At 49.8% G+C, this 24,685-nt stretch overlaps 1 protein-coding gene across 2 annotated transcripts in view; it reads left to right on the top strand.

The window, feature by feature from the left end:
* The first annotated feature begins 598 nt into the window (after window positions 1–598).
* The window catches only part of v (Tryptophan 2,3-dioxygenase vermilion), a 48,720-nt gene continuing 24,633 nt past the window's right edge, over window positions 599–24,685 (top strand). The window contains exons 1-3 of one of the 2 annotated variants that reach the window (XM_077662828.1): window positions 599–948; window positions 9,624–9,710; window positions 10,931–11,055. In XM_077662828.1, the coding sequence (XP_077518954.1) occupies window positions 9,648–9,710; window positions 10,931–11,055 (188 nt within the window). In that variant the 5' untranslated portion in view covers window positions 599–948; window positions 9,624–9,647. Of the gene's footprint in view, window positions 949–7,462; window positions 7,486–9,623; window positions 9,711–10,930; window positions 11,056–24,685 lie in introns of those variants that run through there. The other variant, XM_077662829.1, reaches the window with a different exon arrangement.

Here is a 24,685-nt window from a genome sequence, read left to right on the forward strand (position 1 = left end):
TACATTAGCCTGCCACCTTTTTATCACAGCCGGATAGTAAAGGATCGCGGGTCAGCATTCACCTTCGCAACAGCAGGAGTACTTGTACCTGCAGAGCAAGCGTCAACTATCACCTTAAGTTTACTTTCCATCTGTCCTCGCCCTGTAAAACTACACCTTACGCGATGTAGTACAGTATACCTCGAAGCGTCAAGGACGCTACGAGGTTTACGAGCGATATGCAAGCCGCGCGCGCGTGAGGCGACACAGCGTGGCACCGTGCGACTATACACGCGTCTATAGGCCGCGATGATCAGTGGCGCGCGCCGCGGAGCCGACAGAAACACCGCAGCGCGCTAACGCGGGCCCCGCTTACAGGCTCTCGCCACTTTCACCGATGATCATCGGCGTGGAAACTGGGCCACACCGCGGCCACCTGCAACAGCAGCAGCCGCGCAGCGACGATTTCGTCAGCTTTCCGCCCGGAACACACACAAGCGCGTGCGTGGAGTTGGCCTCCCCGCTCTTTCCTCGGTTGCTTTTTTTGTTTTCTTTCTTTTCCTCTTCACCTCTCCACGCGCCGATAGGCTCGCTCTTTCTCTCACAGAGCTTCTGAGGCACTCTTCCATCCGACTGTTGCCTCCCCTTTAAGTGCTGCAATGACGAACCCCCAGCGTTAGGCGTGCCCGCTGGGATTCATTCCGGTCAAGTCTCTCTCAAGTCTGCACCAGGGGGATGCCATAGATCGACTGACAGATTGTGCTCGGGGAGAGTGTGTCTGCAGCCGTATCTCGGAGATCTGGGAGCCGGGTGAGGTTCGCGATGGTGCGGTATGGCAACTTGCCGAGGTGACGTCGGTCGGCCTGCGTTGCGCTCTGTCGATGCCGGTGCTGCTGTGGAGGTGTCTGAGCGTGAAGTCAACGTCGGCGATGGATGAGTGAGTGATGGAAGCCGCCGCCTTTGCACTCGGTACGTATGGGACCTGCACATCTCGGCCACTTGCACTGTGACTGTGTTGGCATCTTGATGATACAGGTGTACACGATACCTGACATAGTTGCGATATGCGCATAAGGCGACGGAGGGAAGGTAAACCGAAACCGAACGCCGACCATGCAGATCTCTTCACGCTCAGCCGACATGTGTGGCAGTGCGTTCCGCTGTCTTCGGCAGCCTGCACAGTAGGCAGCAGGCTTGTGACCGTGTATTCCGAAGCATTCCGTCCCATTGTCACCGATAAGGAAATTTCCTTCCTTTTTCTGCAGGGAGAAATTGTCCAGGATAATGCATACGCAGCGATTGTCACGAACTTCAAAGAATTTAAACTTATGTGCTGTCGTAACTATGTCAAGGGAGAAGCAACTCGGCCAAGTTACAGTGCTTCAGAAGTATACACGATATTTTTTTCGGAAAGAGAATTCAAATGTTCCCAGTGTGCATACAACAGTCGCGGTGTTTGTTTCATATGCAGCTGCTGCTACCTCTGCTGATGGTAATGATAAACCGAGCGCTTCTGTAGGCCATTTTGATTTTCGTTACTGGCTGTTGGGAGTAAAATGCACGGTGCCAAGTGTGTAATCAGCACAAGCGTTGACCGGTAAAAACGCGGCAGGCAAGCGCAGTCGAGTGCTGCAAAGAAGAGACTGCGCCAACAGTCCTACATTTTCAACATCACTGATCGAAATCAAAACGATCTGGGCGCCGCGAGAGCCACGATTTGGCCACAAGGCAGCTGTCGGTGCCTTCGTCACATATGCAACGTTCCCGCAGGTATTGCCGCAGCTGATATCCTGCCGTTATTAAGTAGAGTTGCAGCCGCGACAACTGGCGTATATAGTGCGTCGATGTTCAGATGTGCGGCACGTAGTGACAATAACTGGAAACATTTTATTATTTTTTCACCCGCCAAAGACGTGTTTGCCTCACATGCCTGCTGGCGAATATACACGGTACGCGGTACGTCATAGCATATGCGCCAAATCAGGTGGGGCACTAGAAGTGCTTTTGAGTTCTCGAGGCGCTTAGCAGCAAGTCCCAGAGCCCTGCGTATTCTGAAGGGCATTTGAAAGCAGCCAACAAGCCTGGTGATTCACGCAATGGCGCAGGCCTTTTTGACAAAGATAGTGCGTTCGGCTGTCCGAGACAGGCGACTTCACAGTTGCCCCCATTCTGGCGCTAATGGCAAAACGTAGGTACGAGCCAAATAGCGCCCGGCGCAGTATTTTTCCGCGTCTAATTACTCGTGGCGTTTCCAATGTTTCAAGCCGAGTTTAAAAAAAAAAAGAGCAAAAACTGGGTTAGGTGTGCCTTGTAAGCGCCTTTTTACCATGGATTAGCAAGTCGGCTGATTGATTAGCGCAATCGATAAAATTCTCTGTAATCGCATTTCTTAATTTCTCGCTTCAAGCATTCCGATGAACGCGACAAGGTCTCGCAAAGTCACTGCGATAAGCCGCTTATTTTAGCGCGGATTTAATACCTAAATGCAAATACACCCGTAGAAAAGCCATTAATGGCTGCATGAGTCCGGCTAATACCCGCATTTTTGACCTTCATTTTATAATATTACCTGCAAGACATCTTGCGCCAAATAAAGATCGCGTTCCCGGCCCAGGCATGATAAAAAAGAACAAAGGCCATTTCTCCTCGCGCGCCGCTCGATACACCTTTAAGGAAATGCATCCACGTGCGACGTTGGCGCATGGCTGCGAGACCTTGAGGGTGGGCGCGCGACCGCGTATCGATATCTGCAATGCACCCAATTATTAATACCGTTTTCCTCAAAACACGACGGCGGTGATCCACTCGGACCACACTCGCAAGCTGGCACGTTAATTGAAGCGTATTTCGACCGCAACAAATTATTCCTGTCAGTCAGACGCGCGTGGCAGGTTAATATCGGCCCGGGCAAAGGAGAGGAAAAAAAACACGATTTGTATACTAAGTCCCGAAGCGGCAGTTTGAAATACGAAACACGCAATTATCGACGACTCCGATCACTCAGGACTCGAGCGTCTATCGAGGCACTATTTTTCCTTGTCCAAAACGCGAAGCGTTGAGTAAGCTAAATCTGGCCTCAACGGTGACAGCGCTTGAGTACGCAACAACCATGACTGAAGCGTTTTCTGTGTATTGTAGTTACAATCCCATGTTATCTCATTTTACTGAATTTTCAATAGCGTGAACGCACGTTAGACTACATAAGCACAGCCGTCTTACTGCGTAGATCACCTGTTTCTAGTCTCTTTGCTGCTCTTACCTCTTAATTTCCCCTGTGAGGGACACTCTTTGTGAAAAGTTTAGAGCCCAGGGGGCTTGCTTCCGAGCCATTGTGATGCATCCTTAGTGATAGAAATTTCTTGAAGGGCAGAAGATTTTTGTTACTGTCCCCTCCAGTGAGTACGACTTCCACAAATGCTACAGAACCCCCCACCCCACCCCTCCCCTACACAGCTTAGAAGCAAATCCCCTGGGCTCTGAGTTTTTGACAAAGGCACTACGTACTTAATGACTCTCTATATTCTGATTTGTTACGTTGTCATTTTGTACTAGTCGTTTTCGCGTCGAATTAGCCATCAGTAACGCCTCTGGACGAAAGGTAGGTATCTGAAGTAAATAAATGAAATAAACAGATAAGGAGGCGAAGCTTTTCGCAAACGGTTCGTGGCGCTTGTGGCAAACGGTGACCTATCGCAATTTGTTTTGGAATAGTGTGAAGCGTTTTAAAAACTCGGCGCTAGCGATTCGATGGTGCCAACTCTAGCTTTCGCAACCATGCAGCCTATCAGAGACAGAGCTGAAGAAAAATAGCGCTTTCTTTTATTTCCTGCTTCAAAACACCACGTATAGAGAATCCATTCGATCGGCAACTCCGCGCGCGGTGTCCTTTACTTAATGAGCCGCCGGGAACTGCCCCCGCATTGAGTGCGTGCGTGTGTGTGTGTGTGTGTGTGTGTGTGTGTGTGTGTGTGTGTGTGTGTGTGTGTGTGTGTGTGTGTGTGTGTGTGTGTGTGTGTGTGTGTGTGTGTGTGTGTGTGTGTGTGTGTGTGTGTGTGTGTGTGTGTGTGTGTGTGTGTGTGTGTGTGTGTGTGTGTGTGTGTGTGTGTGTGTGTGTGTGTGTGTGTGTGTGTGTGTGTGTGTGCGCGCGCGCGCGCGCGCAGATACACACACATAAGCCAAGCTGTATGTAGCGGCTCACAAAACTTGTAAATGGCAAAACTAACGGCCAGGTGCCCCGTGTTACTCCGTGTAACGTGGAGTAACGTTAATTAGTTTCGTGTGACTGACGTCACGGTGAAACTCGCAACGAAATGACGAAAGCGGATGAATTAATTCGAACCTATCAAACGTGTGCATCCATCAGTCCGCCGGTGTTCGTTTAGAGTAGCATGCAGAATTAAACGCACGTTAAAAATCTCTGAACTCACTAGGCCTGGAGTCGCACTTTGCAAGCATACTTTTCCGTTCCATTCTTCTCTCTCTCTCTCTCTCTCTCTCTCTCTCTCTCTCTCTCTCTCTCTCTCTCTCTCTCTCTCTCTCTCTCTCTCTCATTGACATTGGTGAGCCGGCGAGTGATATTGCTTCCACAATAGCAGTACTCACGTTAAAATATCAGCCACCAATGGCAGAGGGGCGAAATAATGTAATGGGACTCGTTAGAAAATAATGCCGTAACATCTGTTCCCAGGTTTTCAAGAAAGATAGAAGAAAACGCTAGGCACGCGAAACCATGGCGCTGATTTCTCTATTCAGCAGAGTTGCTTGTTGGTAATCCACTTGAGCAAGATATGGAGTTTTTAGAAACCATTTATATCTCGGGCATCGGAGCTCCGTCTCTACCAAGTAACGAACTCAGGAAGCCAAGCTCTTCGCTAAATGTCGCCATATTTCTCTAAGTCTTTCGCGATTTTTACTTGACATTTCAGATTGAGTGATTAACTGATTAATGAACTTTTACGTGACACAGCCACATTTTTTTTTTGTATGAAGCCCGTCATAATGGAAGGCTCGAGATTAATTTATACAACCGTGGATTCTCTAAAGTGCGTCGAAATATCGATACACGAGCGTATTCGCATATCATATGTACTGAAATGTGACCGCCATGATCGGGAGTGAACCCGTGACTTTTGGCTGCCACCGCGGCGGATAATCGTACTTTGACTTAAAGCTGGACTTCTTTAAATACAGTTGAACCTCTTTATGACCTAGCTGAGGGGCCCGGAGCTTACTTCGTTATAGCCGTAGTTTCGTTATAGCCCGTGTTGACCGAGCTTCCAAGGGAAATCGTCATTCCTTCGCTACATCCATTATATCGTTATAAACCGTTTCGTTATAACGAGGTCCGGCGTGCATACTGTCGAGAAAGAAAAAAAAACATTTGATCGAAAGTTTCATCCAAGTGGCGCTGCGCGGCCTTCGTCGCTAGCCATAAACCTCGGTCACCTCTACGTCGATGGTGGCGCGTCGGTCTCCTCGAGTCTCCCTTCTTTCTGGGTTTTTTCACTGCGTTAGTAGTATGAGCGACATCCCTCAATATGGCGGCATGTGAAGCCCCCCCTCCCCCCTCCCTCCCACGGCGTGTGAAGCCTCAGCAAATGAAGCCCATGGGTTCACCAGCCACCGCCAATAGCTCGGGGTCTGCCTACCAACCCATCTCCATTCTTTAGAAGCGCCACCACTCAGCCACCAGCTTGGCCGCTTGGATCGGTGCCAAGTTCTACGGACCTCATCCAAGCGAAGGCACGGAGTGGACTTTTTGCGTATAACGGCCCACGTCGTAAAAAGCAGATAAAGGCGAGGGCTGGTCCAGGATTAACCGCTCTACAGGCGTGCCTAGCAGTCCACAAGGCTATGGCAAATGCGTGAACGGCAGGAAAATAAGGCATCGGCGCTGTTTGAATATCTGAGCACATGCAAGTGACCCCAGTGCTGCGTAATGTCTGGCTTCAAATCAGGCATGACAAGGTGCCGGTCGTGTTTTTTTGTATCGTTTTGCTTTTCTTTTCGTGACACAAGTTTAGTCTGCATTCTGTATGTTTAAACACTGGCTCTATCTACAAAGTCGGTACACGTCTTCATAAAAGCCGCCGCGGTGGCTCAGTGGTTATGGCGCTCGGCTGCTGACCCGAAAGACGTCGGTTCGATCCCGGTTGCGGCGGTCGAATTTCGATGGAGGCGAAATTCTAGAGGCCCGTGTACTGTGCGATGTCAGTGCACGCTAAAGAAACTCAGGTAGTCGAAATTTCCGGAGCCCTCCACTACGGCGTCCCTCATAGCCTGAGTCGCTTTGGGACGTTAAACTCCCATAAACCGAACCGTCTTCATAAAAGTAACGTGATTGGAGTCAATGTTTAACGCCAGTCAAAACAAAGGCACGTTTATTTTTGTTAGCATCATCCGGTTCTGTTCGTGAGTCATGATGCGGCTGCGCTTGTATGACGCCCTTAATCGATGCTCTCACGTGCCACAAAAGTTTCATGTGTTTCGCACACGCTTCGGTTATTCTGATAAATGAAGAAGCAGGTCGCTGTAAAAAAAAAGAAAGAAAGAAAGAAATGAATTAGGTTTTTGCGTGTGAAAGCAACAGCCTTGGCTACGAGCCCGTCGTAGAGAAGAACTGCGGATTGATTTCGACTGCATAGGATTTTTTTTTAACGTCCACCTAATCACAGTAAACGCGCGAATTTCTGCATTTCGCCTCCTTCGAAACACGGCCACCTCTGCCGGTGTCAAACCCTCGAGTTCATGCTTAACAGCTGTATGTCATACATCCACAGAGCCACAGCGACCAGTGATTAAGGGGTTAAGGGTATTTTAGGTTACGGCATGAAACAACACAGGTAAGACAAGCTAGAATCCTAATGATAAACAATCAATTTGGGAGCAGAAATGAACCTAGAAGTTTTCGTCTAATTCGCCATCAAAAATGGTCGCTTCGCTGTGTCACGAGAGATTACGCACTAAGCGACACAAGATGGCGGAAGGGTGTAGACCTCCACAGCGTTCATGTGTATTTTCGGCAGCCCTCACACGCATTAAAATGCAAATACAGTCGTGCCTCGATAGTGCAACCCCCGGTAATATGGACGACTCGAATTGTGGACAGTTTTTCTGGGGACCAAACTTTGTCAGTGTATTCACTCCTCGTTAATATGGGACCTCGCTGTCCGAACAATGGACAAGGAGAAACTACAGAGATATTTAGGGCCCATGTATTTTTGTCGCATCAATGTGAACGATGATGAGTGCAAAATCTCTACTATCCCAACCAGGTGTTTCACTTTTTCCATTTCGAGTGCAGGACACTGTAGGCATGCAGTGAAAAAGTACAAATGACTGTATAATGGCGTTTTCCTTTTGCAGTTTCATACTTTACAGTGCCGAGTTGCCCAGCCAACGCGCCTTACCGTTTTCCGTAAAACAATAATGGCTGTGAAGAAAACTCTCTGCAGCTTGCGCCACGTAGACAGCCACATTTAGCAGCTGTCAGCAAACTTAGTGCTGGTATGTAGTAGCGTGGCAGTTCATGGGATGTGCATAGTCGTAGTAGGAGTTATGTCATTTAGCCACGGGACGTCATCAAGGGTATCACCGACCGCTGGGTGCGTCAAGTTGTACCATATTATTCCAAACATAATAGACGCGGGTTGGATCCCGGCCGCGGCGGTCGAATTTCGATGGAGGCGAAATTCTAGAGGCCCGTGTACTGTGCGATATCAGTGCACGTTAAAGAACCCCAGGTGGTCGAAACTTCCGGAGCCCGTCACCACGGCGTCCCTCATAGCCTGAGTCGCTTTGGGACGCTAAACCCCCATAAACCATAAACCAAACCAAACATAATGACGACTAAGCTAATGGGCCTATAGATCCTAAAATTGTGTCCAATTTCAACTTTAGTGGCCACCACAATAAACCGCAGAACTTCATAGCGTTTTTTTTGTGATTAGGTTTGTCGTTCTCCGCGATTCGTTATTACGGATGGCTGGTTTTATGGAGCTTGGCTCGAGAACCAGTGTCCATAGTAAAAGACACGACTATGCCTTTGACGGCATTTAAAAAAAAACAAACAAACGCATCAGTTCTGCATCCTAGGTGCCATTGGAGGTCAGAGTACCCTCTGTACTGCCATGCAGTCATCTATTTTAGTTTTATTTATTTTACAGGTACTGCCAGCCTTATTATCAGGACTTAGGCAGCAGTGGACAATACAATTCAACAAATTCAAAAACAGAAAAATCAGCAAACAAGATACAGGACGCTAAATGATAAAGCAGAACAAAAACAAAAACACAAGATCCCATTTACAACATGAATGTCATTTTGATGGGGGCAGGCACATGTCACTTAGGATTTATGCGCAAGTGCGCAGAGGAATGGCGAAACCGTTGGGCAGTCAACCGTGTCGGCGAATAACGCATTCCAATCGCAAAAGAGTGCGCGGAATTGTCTCTTCATGAATTGTATTGCAATGTGTGCTGCTCTGCGCAGCTTTCTAATTTGGCTGCTTGGCTTGAATCAGCTTCCTGCTCCAAGCGGCTAGATATCTCCCAAGTTTCTGGAGCTTCACTATCGGAGTAGTTTTGTTGTAAATGTGTATTCTAGCTGTCGCGCATTTACTTAACTAAATATGCGTTACGAGGCGTTGCTGCGTGTTCCTGAAGGCACAAAGACCAGTAGTGCAGAGACTGGAAGAAGTTAATGAGCTGTTAGACTTACGGCTGCATTTTTTTTTTTGAGCAAGTGCATAATAACGCGCATACCCGAGAAGTATGCTTTGATTAACGCTTACGAAGCGACTTTTGCTAGGTTCTGAAGAGGATGCGCTGCCTCTGGGGACAGGAAGATATCCATATCCCTTGAGTACCTTAGTTTGCGCAGTCGGCTGTTGGGTATTCACGCTAAAGGGGCCAGATTATGCGTTTCGCGCACATGTAAAGTTGGTGCTTGCAGGCCCTGACAAAGCTCGTATGCGTTATTGCTGCTCACTCTGAATGGTGGGGCCCCTCCGAGCATCTCGCTCCGTGCAGCCTCAGTTGCGGGACACAGACGCAGAAGATAGCAAGCATTTGCAGTGTAACAGTGAAGCAGAGAGCGTAAAAAGTTATCACGACGGAGGAGCAGATTTAAGTCCACAGCTGACGTAGTATTGTGTGTCGCTGCGCATGCATAACTGACGGAGTCTAACGTTGGTGTGCATGCGAGCCGATGTGACAGAGTTTCACAGGCCCATATATACTAGTGAAATGCTTGTTTTAATGCGATAGTATAGAAAGCTCATGGGAAAAAAAATGGCGCGTCTGTCATAAAATTCACCCATTGGCTTGCGGTAAAGGTATGAACAGCTTGTAATGCTATCGCAGTGGCAACACAAAAAGCAATCAAGTGTCCCCGGGATTTTTTTTTTTTTTTTTTGCCATGAGCCGTTATAGGGGGTGCACCACGAGCCGTCGCGTGGATGAACTGCTTCGGTTAAGTTACCACGAGGATAAACGATACCATCGACACCATACAGGAGGAAAAGAAACCTCCAGAAGGAAGGAAACATCGAGCGCGAAACAAGTTTAGGCTCATGTGCTTCTTTCCGACTAACGTCAGATAGGCTGATTCGAGTGTACCACTACAGTGCGCGAACCGTGTTGCAGAGTCCAAGGTGCTTTGAAGCGGACATGACGACAGGTTACCCTAGTGGGCTTCTGACACCTTCTCGGCCACTGACCCTAGGGATGCCGGTAAGTGCAGTCACCTCCGTCACCCCTTCGCCCAACGGCCACCCAATCAATCAACACTGTTCTCCTACGCATAATCTCTCCACAGTTTTCATTCGCCACAAAGCCCGGCACAGAAAACAAGTGTCAGGGTTTTAACTTGGCTAAACCGATTGTAGTGCGAAAGCACGTGGAGAGTGGGTTGAAGTTTAACACAAAACTTGTCAGGATGCGCAGATAGCCTAGTGCCCTCGCGCAGTGGCCTGCGAAGCTTATCTTTTCGCGTCGCCGCGAGTTCGCTCCCAGGCGTGAATATTAATTTCATTGCTTTTTTAACCTAGCGTTGCGTCGCTGTTGCCAGGCGAAGGCGCAAAATCCAAAGAGGGCAAGATTTGTGGTCGGTGTTGGTGAGCGTATGAGTGCTTCCGCCTAAACGCACCACACGGTAGTGCGGTAAGGAGGGACTTGTGAAAGTTTTCGTGTGAGCTGCGGTAACACTGTCGGTGACACCGCTTTGCTCTTGCGGGGGCTAGCGGGAAGTATAGGAGTTTTTTGTGTCTTCTTCGTCTCATGAGCGCTAAGCGGACACAGCGTGAGAAGCTGAACACACACAAACACCGATTTGTATCGCGTTTGAACGTTATAGCGAGATAAATAATCGATGAGTGGCGAGGAAACCGATACCGTCCGTGTGGTGACTGCGCGAAAGCCGGAAGCGATCGACGCTGGTTAGCCGAGCTAATTAACACCCCGGGCGGAACAGAACGGACGGACAACAGCGGCAGCCGCGAAAACAGCCAGCTTCCGCAAACCCCGAACGACGACGCGTCTTTTTCCTTCCTCCTCCAAGTCTCGCCTCCTCCTTCTCGAACGAGTCAGCTGACCAGTGGCACACTCCGTCGCGTGACGCAATTGTTCTTCGCCCTCGCCACTCCGAATTGCGACTGCGAGAAGCAAGGTCAGTCTGCGTCAGCAAACGATTGGCCCTACGAATGCGACCGAGGAGGTGGAAACGACAGAAAGGAATGAACTGAGGGGGGAAAAAAATAAAAACCGGGGAGAAGAAGAAGAGAGGGAAAAGAAGCGCGAAAGCGACGTAGACTGTGGAGAGCGAGACGGTTGGGCACTCCATCCTCTCCCAACCGCGCTGAGTGAGGAGGAGGTAAAGGAGGGGAGAGAGACTAGGGAGATCCTGCGTCTAGCGCACGGCTGGACTCACAGCAGCTGTTTTCGTCCCTCCCCAGACCGGTGCTTGGTGCGGTGGTGAGCGCGCGTGCCCGACGGAGAAGTGGGAAAAATCGCTTGCGGACCACACTTCGACACCGACGGATCCGGATATGGACGCCAGAAGCAACGCGACCGCCAACAGGTATGGAAAACTTTTCGATCCCGGCTCATTCCCCGAGTGATGGTTGCTTGAAGGCGCCGCGAACACAGCTGCCGACGTCTTGGCGAATCTATTTTAAAGCGCGCTGTTTTGCATCGGCCTTTCGTTCGCTGTTGCAATGCGGTCGTCACTGATGTCGATGCCACCAGCACGTTAGCGCATCGACTACCACAGCGGATAGCATATGACATCAACTCAATCAGTGAAATTCTCCCGACGCACTCAATGAACACAGATAAATCACGAGAAGAAATTAAAAGTCTGTACAGGACAGCGAATGCAGTTGTGTCTTGCTCCTCGCTTATTTAGTACCGCAAGTGCTCAACTAAGGACTGACTTAGTTGAAGCGAAATGCGCTCTTGACGTGCTCTACGCTCAGGGTGGTATTATAGACTGCCCTCGCACTTGTTGCACAGCCCCATCGAGATCGGAATAGCCAGCGTCGCATTGTCCGCATGTCTTTCATACTGTGCATGCCTTCACGCGCCATATCTCACAAATTCCTACACAGAGGCAGGGAAACAGCGCTGCAAATACAGGTATATGTGTACTTTGCCAGAGCTTTTGACACTACGGCGGCAATGCAGAACCTCCTCTTGCGAAGATGCTTGGCATTCAGTTTGCGTAGCTTGCTAGCAGCTGCTCCCCCCCCCCCCCCCCTCTTTTTTTTTATACTCGGTGTTTTCTCCGAGCCATCTGAAAAGCTAACTCGTCACATTGCTCTCACCGCGGACTGCATTTTGACGCCAGACTTGTTTCGTGCTTCGGTGAGGGCGTTTTCTCAGCAGTTCAAATCTCCGGGCTCGGGATGTTTTTAGATGGGCTGATATACGACAGCTGTCGTCAGAGAGCTGCGAACGTGCGGCTGGCATTGCGCGTTGCAATCGCTACGGCGTTCCTCTCCACGTCTAGAGCAGAGGACCAAGAGTGGTTCACTCAGATTTGGGAAAACTATGATGATCAAAACAAAGCAAGCCGTCTTGCCATAACGTCGTGCCTCAGCTTGCGCCGCAAGCAGCGGCAGTTATATCCAAACCTCTCGTCGTGTTAACTTTATATTTAGCGCCTCATCGTGTTCATATCGTGCGTGTCTGCGTGCGTATGTTTCGCATGTTACAAGACCAGTAAAAAAACTTTCAGTGCGCGAGCACTACGCCCCCCCCCCCCCCCCCCCTCACCGATTTCGCCGTTGTCTGCCTAAAGCTGCTGCCACCTCCGTTGACGTACACGCTCGCGAAGAGGCACCCAAGTTTCGACGCAACGAATACAATGCACCCGCGCGCCTGCACACGTGTGGATGTGATGGAAATGAAATGCGCTTTCCACCTAAATCCGTAGCACAAACTGCTCAGACCTAAACTGTCGGGCAGCATAGGGAGAAGGAAAATGAATAGATGGGTAAGTAACAACGCGTACTTTAACTCTGGCGTACGCCATACTGTGGAAACCGTCTTAGATATATATGTGTGTGCACTGACAATGCAGGACCTCCGGCTCAGCAGCCCAGGAGGAGGAGGAGGAAAACTTTTATTTCTATTTACAGTGAGAGGTCGATGGGGCGAGCCGGAAGGGCCCGTCCCTTACAAACACTAGGAGGGAGCCCTAGTCCGGGATCCCTGTAGCTTCCGCAGCGGCTCGGGCTCTAGCTACCAATGCCTGTTGGGCATGGAGTTCGGAGCAGCCGCGCAGGGCAGCTTCCCAGGCCTCTCGAGTGGGGTGGAGGTGGGGTGGGTAGGCAGGATTGGAAGGGCATGCCCACACCATGTGGTAGGTGTCCGAAAACTCCTCCTCACAGTGTGGGCACGCGCCCGAGAAAGAAGAATTGAAGTGCTTAAGTACTGCCGGGCACAGTACAGTATTGGTATAGAGGCGGAGAAGCCAGCGCTCCTCCACCCTGGTGAGGCCTTTACAGGGAGGGGGATAGAGACCATGAAAATTTTGATAAAGAGAGGTGATCTCTTTAAAGGTGATGGCCGGATTGAAATTGAATTCCGGATCAGGCTGCAGATGAGGCGACGCCCGGTGAGTAAGCGCGCGGGCGGCAGCGTCGGCTGCCTCGTTCCCCTCAAGACCCGCATGAGCCGGAGCCCACACGATGGTACGATGGGTCGGAAACCCTGTGTAATCGCATGCGTGGAGAATTTTGAAAGCACGGTCTGGAATGTACCCTTGCTCAATATTGCGGCAGGCGCCCCTGGAGTCCGTAATAATGACTCGGGACTCTGGATCTGCGGCGGCCAGTGCAATGGCGATCTCTTCCGCAAATGTAATGTTTGGGGCACGGAAAGTAAGGCCCTGAACTGTAGTGTTTTGGTGGATGACGGCCGCCGTGTACCAACCCCCATGGTGTGGGCCGGCCGCATCCACATAGAAGACACCTGGCTTGTGGCCATATTGTTGAGAAATAGCCTCCGCCCGCGCGAGACGGCGACCATCATGGGTGTCTGCAGTCATGTTCTTCGGAAGGGGTCGCACCTGGAGTGCAAAGCGCCAGGCTTCAGGGATGCGGACCCGTTCTTCTGTATGTGTTGCGTAGGAAATGTGTAAGCGGGTTAGAAGGCGGGTCCCCGCAGGTGTTTTGCTTAGGCGCAAGTATTGATTGTTAAGATGAGCTTCTCGTAACTCCCCAAAGGTGTTGGTCATCCCCAGACCGAGGAGACGCTTGTTGGACGTCAGCAGCCCAGCGCGCTAACCACTGATCCACCCCGGATGGAAGCTACGTACGAAGGCGATGGAACAGTTATTTCATTTCGTTTATTTTACCCTCGGGGCTTTCGCATTACAGGCGAAAGGAAAGGCGCAGTAACTGTATCATTCACGGTGAACAGCTGAACCGAGCAGTGACGTGGCCGCAATCAAATCCCGCGATCCCACCCAGAAAGTGAGCGGGTGGCGCACAATGCGCCCGCGGACCACAGTGACGCCTTTGCGGGGACCCGTCGCAGAGCGGCTCAGTGGCTGCGGCGCTCCGTTTCTGAACCCAAGATCGCTGGATCGAGTACCGGCCGCGGCAACCGCATTTCGATACAAGTTGAATGCAAGACGGCACTGCGCCGTGCGATGCCAGCGCATGCTAAAGAACCGCCCAGCTCGTCGCAATCAATCAGGAGGCCTCCACTATATACTTGCCCCCCCCCCCCCCCCCCCCCATACACCATACAGCCCACGTGTGGCTTCGGGACATTAAACTCCACACAGCACCAACACATCACCGCCTCTGTAGGGCGCACGTGCATAACTGTCACTTTATCACTACGACACGCATAAAGTTAGGAATGGCGAGTGGTCACTTTATGTGAGGTTGAGATTGCTTTTGCTACCGGTAGGATTAGCCTTGCAAACGTTCTGCCGGCAATTGCTCCACCGTAGCGACACATAGACGTTAGTTGAGATCAGCAGGCTACGTTGGCCTCCACACAATCTCCAGAGTAGTCATCGACCGTAGCTGTCACCATCTGGAGTCCAGGTCACAGACTCGAAGGTATTTTAGAGGGCCTCCTTTCTACATGTGTGGTGTCCGCGCGGGTAAGCAAGGTCTTGAAATGAAGCGTGCGGTGCCCTCTTGATGGAATCGAGTAGAGCGCACCTTTCCGCGTTTAAATCTAGGCAGCAGATGAAATAATGTTCTACTACCGCACACACCACGTTAAAGACACAGCGGATGCGATACGAGGCCCGTCGCATGCACCCACTTTGGGGTAAGAGCCGAACCCGTGCGAATGCCGTGTAGTGATTGGCGTGTGACCTCTTAAGTCCCTTAGTCACACCTGGTTGGTTGGGTGGAGACCACAGGGAACTGGTATGGCTGAGGACCGTTTCTTTCAAGCATTTCTTGACATCTTGAGGCAGTTTTCTAGATGGACAAGGTTGCAAGTCCACCACCTCGTTGCCCAAGACACACACCTGCGTGCGAGGGTACCCACTGGAAAGCACGGAGTAGCCTTTGCTGTGCAGATAGTGCACCAAGCGCAGAGAGTTTAGATACAACCCTTCAGAGGAGAACCCGCGCTCTGACCTTTGAAGGGCAGATTTCGAATATGCCAGGATGACAACAGGTTGAGCAAGAAAAACCTTAGCATCCGTAAGGTCGCTTCAATGGCCACGATTTCAGCCGTTGTAAAGGAGACGACTCGAGTACGACAGACAGACCAGGAAATATTCAAACATGGAATATGAAATGCCACACCACTAGCTCTGTTGACCTTGTACACATAACCATCAGTGTAAAAAATGGAGGTGGCGAGCATGTTGTGTTTCAAAACGTATATCCCTCAAAGGAGTACTCCGCTTAAAGCGAACTCGAGGAATGGTCAACGCACAGTCTATTTTTTCAAATGGCCAAGGTAGGTTTAACCGCTGGCTTCGCCTCCATACGTTAAGACCTAGGGCACTAGAAGTGCTCAGTGCCCAGTAAGCCCGGGACTCATATCTCTTTCGGAGGGGCTGTAGAAGAGCTCGCCCAGCTACCGACTCTCCGAAGCGGCCAAGCTGCATTAATAACCTTTCTGAAGCCACATGGCTAAGAGGTTTATCTAACTTGATTGTTTGCGGCAGCCTGCGGAACTTCAAGCGCTCCCCTTAGGCTCTTTCGGGGCAAAATTTCAAGACTCTCAAACTGAGAATTGGGTGGGAATGTTAAAGGTAGTTGGTACACAATGCGGCCCACCACCAAGGCTTCATGAAGTCTGACCGTTGAGGAATGATGATTGTCCCGCTGTTTGCCTGCGATTCTACGGATTACATTAAGGAGCGATGCCAGGAATGAGGCAGTCGAGTCTACAGCTCGTCACCATTGGAGACGGGAGTCAGTAACGACACCAAGAAGGCGCACGTGACTGCAATGGGGAATGCACGAGCTGCCAAGCTCTTCAACCGCGCGTAACGTCTTCCTAACACCCGGACACAGGATAAAACCGGACTTTTCCGCTAATATAGACGATGCTACACCTTTAAGGTAATCAGTACCAAAAGCAGGGTCTGCAGGGCTTGGGAAAAGTAACGTCCACACCACCTCGAGCGCACGAAGGAGCTGTTTTATTCCGAAATATGCAAGGTCGCGAAGCCCAAGGTCGCCTGTTTGGTTACTGAAACCAAGGACGCAAGCATGCGAGCGCCAAAACTCGGCGGAATATCGAGGCCGCAGTGCAGATAGTATCGTGGGATGTGGCACCGTTTGCGGTGCTGCAAAGAAACAGTGACAAGGTCTTAATGAGCTTATTAGACGGCTCCTAATTGCCACAGAATAGTCCACGCCGTCGCAGTAGGGTCATATCAGAGGTTCGCGTGCCGCGTTAGAAACATTAATCATATACACTGCATCTGTCATTGAGAGCCGTCAACAGCTGAAGCGAGTATCTGCGTTCAGCTTCGTGGAGCTATTCGCTCTGAGCCTCGATTCTAGGTTGACAGCTGTGTTTGGATGCGCTTGATGATAGATATCCTGATTGGGGGGGGACATTTGCTGTCATCGGAGAATGTTTACATCGAGGCTACAATCAAGCAAGCTAAAAGCTTGGCGGTGCGTTTAACCTTAGCGAGGGCAGGACCGAAAAAGTCACCGTTGGCGATATTAAGAACACCGCGCAGCACTGAGTGGGCGATACCGAGTCGCTATATATGTCGGTCACGGAGCACAAAACTTATCGGCTGAATCTCCGCAAGTGCCACAATTTGCTCGCCCTTGCGAAAGCATTTTTTGCCAACATTCGTAATCACTGGTCGAGGTCAAAAGCAGTGAACCTTCGGTTCGGCAGGGAAACGTTCATCGCGCTTGCCGATGACTGTGCTTGCTCAGTGCAATCACTTGACTTGGCTGATGAGAATCCTGAATGCCTGTGGGGCCTGTTTATACACCACCAGTGATGCTGCATAAACCCGCAACACGTGCGAATATTCTATCCTGCATTCATTCATTCATTCATTCATTCATTCATTCATTCATTCATTCATTCATTCATTCATTCATTCATTCATTCATTCGTATTTTATTTCTCACGATACAATCCGTGAAATAATCTCCTCCGGGAAAGCAGTCGTCATTCCCGCGTCGAGTGCGTCGCACAAAACTGAATATGCAATGCCGACTTCTCTCACACGTGCCTTCTTGTGGTGTTTTCTGTCTCTACCGAAGAATAACAGCACGTGCCATTTCTTGATGCTGGCGCAACGCACGCGGGCTTTGCGCAGAAGCTACGAAGAGGGCAGATGTTGAAAAAGGTTTAACTGGATGCTATTTCCAGCTACGTTTTTTAAAGTTTCCCGGCAGTCTAGCTGAAAGACTGTTCTGTAATCGAAATGTAGTTCGTGCCCCGTAGAGAACCTAGTTCTGTGTTTGGAATGTTGTCAGTTAGCCATAATGACATTATTGAAGCGTCACTGACATTATTTGTTATAACAACCTATTTCTAAACCCCGGCACGAGTCCTGGGATTCTGCCTGTGTAGTGGCTGTACTGTATACAATTAGTTATAAATAAACAACTATTGTTTGATTTATTGGCTAATTAGCCACGGTTGAAGAGGCCCAAGAAAAATAGAAATCGAATGCGCTGCTAACACTGATTCACACATTAGGTTATCGGAGCTTTTCGGCCAGGCTGGCATAGGAATAAAGGTTCTGAGTTATGACGTGAGAAAGGGTGGCTTTTCTCTCCCAAATAAAAATGTGACGACGTAATCAGTTTGGCTAGCACATTTACAGACAGGAGCAGTATGAAGGGTAACACGGGAGCGCGTGGCGTTCGCGCTTCACGAAGCACTACCGCCGAGAGCCGACAAGAATGGCGGAAACAGGCAGATGCGCGGAAAGAGCAACCGAGCATGCTTGCTGGATATGTAGTACACCTTTGCCAGAAATTATTGCCTGCTCTCGGCGACCAGCGCATCGCGAAATGTGTGCGGCCACGCGCTCCCGTGTTCCCCTTCATGCTGGCTCTATACTGTACATGCGCTAGCCAAACTGATCCGTGCTTTGCACACATAATATCCCGACGTTACTGCGCAAGGTTTGGCGTTGTATTGCAAGAGCACAATTTCTACAGAGCGTTTGGCAGGATTAAACTTCACAGCAGCCGAAGATCGATCAGGCAGTTGCGCGAGGGTGGCTGTAGCCCTTCCTTTTTGTAGCGATAGCTACATTACGGCAGCAATTCGAGCCTTCAGCGTTGTAGCGGCACGTGACGGTGGCGGCGCAGCCACGGCCGCTGCCACGTGGTTGGTCACGTGGTTCGTCACGTCACCAGCCACGTGGTGCGGAGCAGCTGCTGCTGCCGGCGGCGCGGCGCGCCGGCGAAACCGAGCTGCCACAGCTGTGCGCATGCGCCGTGTCAAGTGGGACGAAGATGAAGAAGGAACGCCCAGAGAAAATTATTTCCTCGAATCACAACGTCTACCATCATAAGCTTTCGTACTGCCCATGCAATCATAAGCTTTCGTACTTGGGTAACTACTTTTTGAAATTCCTACCCTCTTTCAAACTCTTTTTTTTTACTGATTCCCTTACCTAATTTTCAGTTTGTTAGGTCGCCCTAACCTCCTGCAACCTCCTCTGCTACGGAAACAGAGTTTCACAATTTTTGTTAGGTCATCCCACGCTTGCCATATGCAATCTGCAATTTAAATAGTCACCCCCTAGTTATGGCCAATCCCCCTTGTGGGTATGTGCCATTTTGTGAGGAAAACAACAACAACAACAAGCGGAGCGGCGAAACACTGACTTTGCAATTCAACTCAGCAAGTTCCACTCGGCCAGCTGTAGCTATCGCGTCACTCCAGGCTTAACAAGAGCTAGACCACCGCCAATTTTTCTTTTCTCTGCTGTGACGTAATTAGGGCAACATTTGCACGTGATTTATTCGTTGAGTGAAACAGACTCAGTCATTTATTTTTTTCTCTCTCAAGACTGTCGAACTGGCAGGCAGATCGACTGACCCGCAGTTCTTAAGGTTTTAATTCAGCAGCCCCGCCGAAGCTGTACAAAATACTCGCAGCTCGTGTAGTCACGAATCGCTGGCCTCACCTTTGCATTGTGAGCTCTTCAGGTTCTCATTCGCTGTCCAGGGACGGATGCAGACGCGACGGTCACTGCTGCCCGTCTGCATGTTGTGTCGCCCCATTCGTATTCACGCTCATGTGTTATCGACACGGCATGCTTGTTTTCTTGTTTTCTTGCTTGTTAGTTTGTTCGCTGGTCGCTTTAATACGGCTATGGCGTATATCCCGCTGCGCTCTTCTGAGCACCCATTCTGTTTCGAACAGCAGCCTGAAAAGGCTGAGAGTTGAGGCCATGTATTTGTCTTTCTACCCGGTAATGTTGGACGTTAACCCTCCCAGAAGGGATGCCCAGCCCACGTATGCCGTTCTGGCACAGAGGCTAACCGAGTGATGTTTTAGATATACATATAGTTAGCCACTCTGTCAGCTCGTGCAGGCTTGTTATTCGGTCGGTCAGTCGGTCGATCGAGTTATCCAGTTCGTGTCCGTTCAACCGAGGATGAGCACTCTGGACGAGAATGCATCACGTACACGAGAATAAAGTGGTAAGCACTGCAAGAAATACTTATGTATCGCTTTGAAGTTCGTAGTACTGTGGTACAACTAGTGATGTAAAAACTCTTTTACTTGGTAAAACTGAAAAGCACTCGATGCACAGTACAACTACGTACCACTGATAATTAGCAGTGAAATCCTTGGTACTAAGTGTGACAGTATTGGTGCTGATAATGGCGATGTCAAATGTAACCCGTTGCAGTCTCTTGTAGTCTACAAAGAGAAAAAATAAACTTTAAATGTAAATGTGTTATTAGTAGCAGTGGTTATAAACGGCTAGCGAATACGCGCGAGAGTATTTCGTGATAGCTGCGACTCATGAAAAAGCGGCTATCGCTGCCGTAAAAAAAAAAATCAAGGAAATGAAAAGTAGACCTTATTCGCAAGAAACTGCGATCTCTTTGACCTATTCTTTTTAGACAACGTTTTGAGATAAAAATTAACGCGCAGAACTTACAGAAATAGTACAGCCGATGACATTTTTCGCACTTTCCTGCACGTAATTCTCCTTCTTCTATTTCTTTCTTCCCTTTCCACTCCCTTCGTCCCTTCCACCACGGCACAGTTCAGGTATCCGCCCACAATGAGACAGTTACTGTGCTTTTTTTTCATTAACTCCTCCTCATGCATGCATTGCTATGTTATACGGGGTTGAACGTCCCAAAGTGTCGCATGCATATGGGTTGTGAGGAGCGCCGTAGGGGAGGGCTCTGGATTAGTTTAGACCGCCCAGAGTTCGTTAAAAAGCGCCGATATCGCACAGTGCACGGGCGTCTTGCTTTCCGCTTCCAACGAAACACGGCCGCCGTGGCCGGTATTGAACCTTAGGGCTAAGCAGCCCAGCGCCCTGGCCAGGTAGGTCCCTAACAGACAGCAGATACCGAAGCTCAGGTTCCCGGACGTGAGGAGGAGGAAAAACTTAAAAAGAAGGGGTTTTTCGAGCTTGCGGGTGTGGTCCTCATTCCAGGGCTCCACTGGCTTGAGTTGCCCTGCGGACCTGCTGGATGAGGGCCCGTTGGTCCTCCGGGTTATCGCTGGTCAGCACCACTTCCGACCGCTCAAAAGACGTGTTTTGCGTCTGCAGATTGATTGGTTTGACCCCACATCCCCACGAAATGTGGAAGAGTGTAGGGCGGGCCTGGCACCAGGGACAGGTGTCGGAGTATAATGTTGGGTGTATGAGATGTAGTCTGTGGAGGCTTGGAAATGTGTTCGTCTGTATCTGCCGCCAAGAGACGGCATCTGGGGTGCCTAATTTCCTAGGGGGTGGAGGGAAGTGTGTCTGTTTAAGACGCTGAAACTCAACGCGTTCGTTATACCTGGAAGGTAGAGGGGTAGTGAACAAATATTAAAAAGGCGAATTTCTATGGAAGCGTTACATCACGGCGGGACACAAATGGAGCTTGCTGATTTCATAGCGGGAGCTGGAAGCAGCTCAAGTCGGAGAGGCAGCTAGATTGCAAACAAGTATGCCAACGTGAAATCCGTCCAACAATCTCTAAAAAGGGGGCGGATCATGAGGCGTTCGTCTGGCGCTTGCAACAAAGGCGGCCAGCATTCATTGACGGCCCGCCGCGGTCTCGGAAGTCGCTCTCCGCGGGTTTTTACACTCGCGGCTTACTTGCCCCTAAATATGCGTACATTTTTTTTCCTCCTGCTTTGTACGCAGTTCAAAAGAAACCGGCTCGCCCTTGAACACGCGATAGAAAGCGAAACGTCGAGTGGAAGGGGTTCAGCCGTTTATTTCTCGCACGATCTCGTATAGATACGCGAGAAGTGAGCGCCCGTGCAAAGCCTCAAACGCGAACGTGTCTCCATATCTCGCTTTTATTTTTCTTCGAAGCTCGCACAAGGTCGACCGTCCGCTTAGAGCGAGAAAGGCGAAGCCAGATGTTCGCATCAATAATAAATTATGCGCGCTTCGGGCTGGAAGACCTGCGCTATAGCTGCCTACAAGGGACAGCAAAGAAGTATAGTGAATCCGATTTATTTCGACAGCCGAAACATTTTCAGGGCGCCTTCAAACATCAATGTAGTGTCCTGATATTTTTTTCTATACTTCGCTTTTCACGCCCATCTATTTCGATTGCTCTCGTATGACCGCACAGAGAGCAACTTCAGTCAGTGAGTTACGAGTTATGCGGAGTTCGAAGTAAAGGGTGCGTTTTTTTTTTCATACGCTCGAAATTGGCGGCTGGGTTCGAGTAAACCGGAAGTGCGAATTAAGCGAGTTCGAATGCATTTAGATTTCCTTTGTAACTGTATGGCTGCGGTGAGGGAGGTGCTAGCTTTGCTTATTTTCTTTACTTAAGAAATAAGGAGTTCGAACCCGACCGCGGCGGCTGCGTTTTTATGGAGGAAAAACGCTAAGGCGCCCGTGTGCTGTGCGATGTCAGTGCACGTTAAAGATCCCCAGGTGGTCTAAATTATTCCGGAGACTATACACTACGGCACCTAATTCTTCCTTTCTTCTTTAACTCCCTCTCTTATCCCTTCCCTTACGGCGCGGTTCAGGTGTCCAACGTTATATGAGACAGATACTGCGCCATTTCCTTTCTCCAAAAAAAACCAATTATTAAGAAATAAGGACATAAAAAATGTCCGGAGGATCAGAGAAATGGGCAAGGTGATTGCAGCCACGGTGAAAATGGTTTTAGAAAGCAATTAAAGCAATGGTAATTGGAGGACAAACGGGCTATAATAAAACGTTAAGCAGTTGCCGAAGAGAGCGAAAAAAACGGATGCTGAAGCTGCTGACGTAGCTATTCACTAGAGCGTCTTACGCAAGAGAACAGCGATCAGAGCACCAATATTTTGAGCGCGCAAACGATAACTCTTAGAAGATCAGAGAAATGGGCAAGGTGATCCTCGGTGGGTAGAGCGAATGCGTTAGCAGGCAAGCGTTCGTCATATCCGAGGTAATTAATACACCTAGGTTCATTATATCCGAGCTTAACACACTAGGTTCATACCACCTGAAGTCCAGAAAAAGTAAGTTCGTTATATCAGACGTGTGAAATACTTAGATTCGTTATATCCGAAGTTAACGCGGTAAGTTTCGTTCTATCGGAGGTTAACACACGAAAGGTCGATGCATTCGAGACTGCCACCGCAGTATGCCACTTCGATGTGGCACTGAAGCCGAAGTGACATACTTAAACCTGCCACGGTGGGCAGGCCCACCAGGTTGTGGACAACCTGCTTTCCACTGGCTACTGGCAGACGGCGGTCGCCGTTTTCGCTCACACAGACTCTTCTAATACTAACGGATTACGAATAAAGTCGAAATGAGAAAAGGCATACACTGCGTGTATTTATTTATTTTTCTTTCACTGTGTTCTTTATTCCTATCTTTCGTTTCACTCCGCCATCCTTCCCAGAACCACTTTCCTTCTGTTCGCCTATTGACGCGTTTGTGCGGCGTATATATAAAGGAGTAAACAGCTACCGCGGACAAGGAACATATTGAAGCAGGTAGTATGTGCGCGGCAAGGGCCGAAGTTTCCGGAACAGATGTAACGCTTGACAGCCGATAACCAAACCCCCTCCCTTCGACCGCCTCGGGGAGTTAGTTGCTTAACGGCCGGAGGAGCCCGGGCGAGATAATGCCGGTGTACAGAGCTGAGGAGGCGAAGGTCGCGACATGTCTTCGACGTCGTCAGCGGCGTATCTATACAACTGGCGGCGGCAAGGCGGCTACCCTGCCAGACAGTCGTATCCTGTCGCCCGTAAAGTAATCGCGCACTCGCCAAGCTCAGAATTGCAGGTCAGGTCGGCTGCGCCCGACAGTCAACAAGGAAGACGGAGGAGGCACTTGGGCCACGAGACGAGCCAGATACAAGCGGCATGTAAGGCCGGCAGCGGAGGTTTAATAAAGAAAAAGAGAGAAGGCTGCTGCGACTTTTGGCCACACAGTGCGAATAACTGAAGGTAACAGTGGTATCGCCTGTCCCTCTCGGGCGACAAACTGCAAAGGTGGTCACGTGATGGCACGGCGTCGCAAAGGAAGCGGTGGTTGGACGGAAAGACCGTTATTGGCAGCGACGACAATGGCGCCGCGAGCTCCAGAAAACGTCCTCACAGCTTTCAGTGCATAAAAAAAGAAATGAAACAGAAAGTTTGTAACAGGAGGTCCCCTGTGCAGCCTTTGGCTTCGGGACCTCCTCCTGTATTTAACAAATGTGTGTATGTACTGTTTTGCACCGCCGCGGTGGCTCAGTGGTTAGGGCGCTCGGCTACTGATCCGGAGTTCCCGGGTTCGAACCCGACCGCGGCGGCTGCGTTTTTACGGAGGAAAAACGCTAAGGTGCCCGTGTGCTGTGCGATGTCAGTGCACGTTAAAGATCCCCAGGTGGTCGAAATTATTCCGGAGCCCTCCACTACGGCACCTCTCTCTTCCTTTCTTCTTTCACTCCCTCCTTTATCCCTTCCCTTACGGCGCGGTTCAGGTGTCCAACGATATATGAGACAGATACGGCGCCATTTCCTTTCCACCAAAAACCAATTATATACTGTTCGTTCGTTTAAATAAAACTGATTCTGATTCCGACATAAACCAGGTGTAGATCTTGTGTAAATCGCCAGTAGTGCGGTGTACAGCGTACCAGCGCGATTTTAAATTATTATTTTTCTTCGCGGTGTTATAGCCTCAAGGCAAGATGGTATTATTTGTATGACTGGGAAAAGGTTTGCCGAACTAAAAAACTAAAAACCTATTCAGGGCCGATGATAGATTCATTTCTTCTTTACTTATAACTGACCGCCTGCTCACAGTATTACAGCGCATGGCGCCGTGCAATCAAATGATTGCACAATATCCAATGAAGCCGAGACTGCTGTGCATGTCTGGAACATTCCTCTTCAGATATACACTGGCACCGATGAACAGCGCTTAATTTATTGATTTCAGATACCCTAAGAGCCCTCGCGGCCAGTACACAGGAGGGGAGTCAAAAGCACCTCAAATTCGCGATGACTGCCTATCGACTATAGTCTATAGACTGCCTATTTGGCCGGATAAAAACCAATTGTATAGCAAACATGGTTAGAACCGACCGGAGTTTCAC

This window comes from Amblyomma americanum, chromosome 4 (genome assembly GCF_052857255.1).
Source record: "Amblyomma americanum isolate KBUSLIRL-KWMA chromosome 4, ASM5285725v1, whole genome shotgun sequence".
Lineage (NCBI taxonomy): Eukaryota > Metazoa > Arthropoda > Arachnida > Ixodida > Ixodidae > Amblyomma > Amblyomma americanum.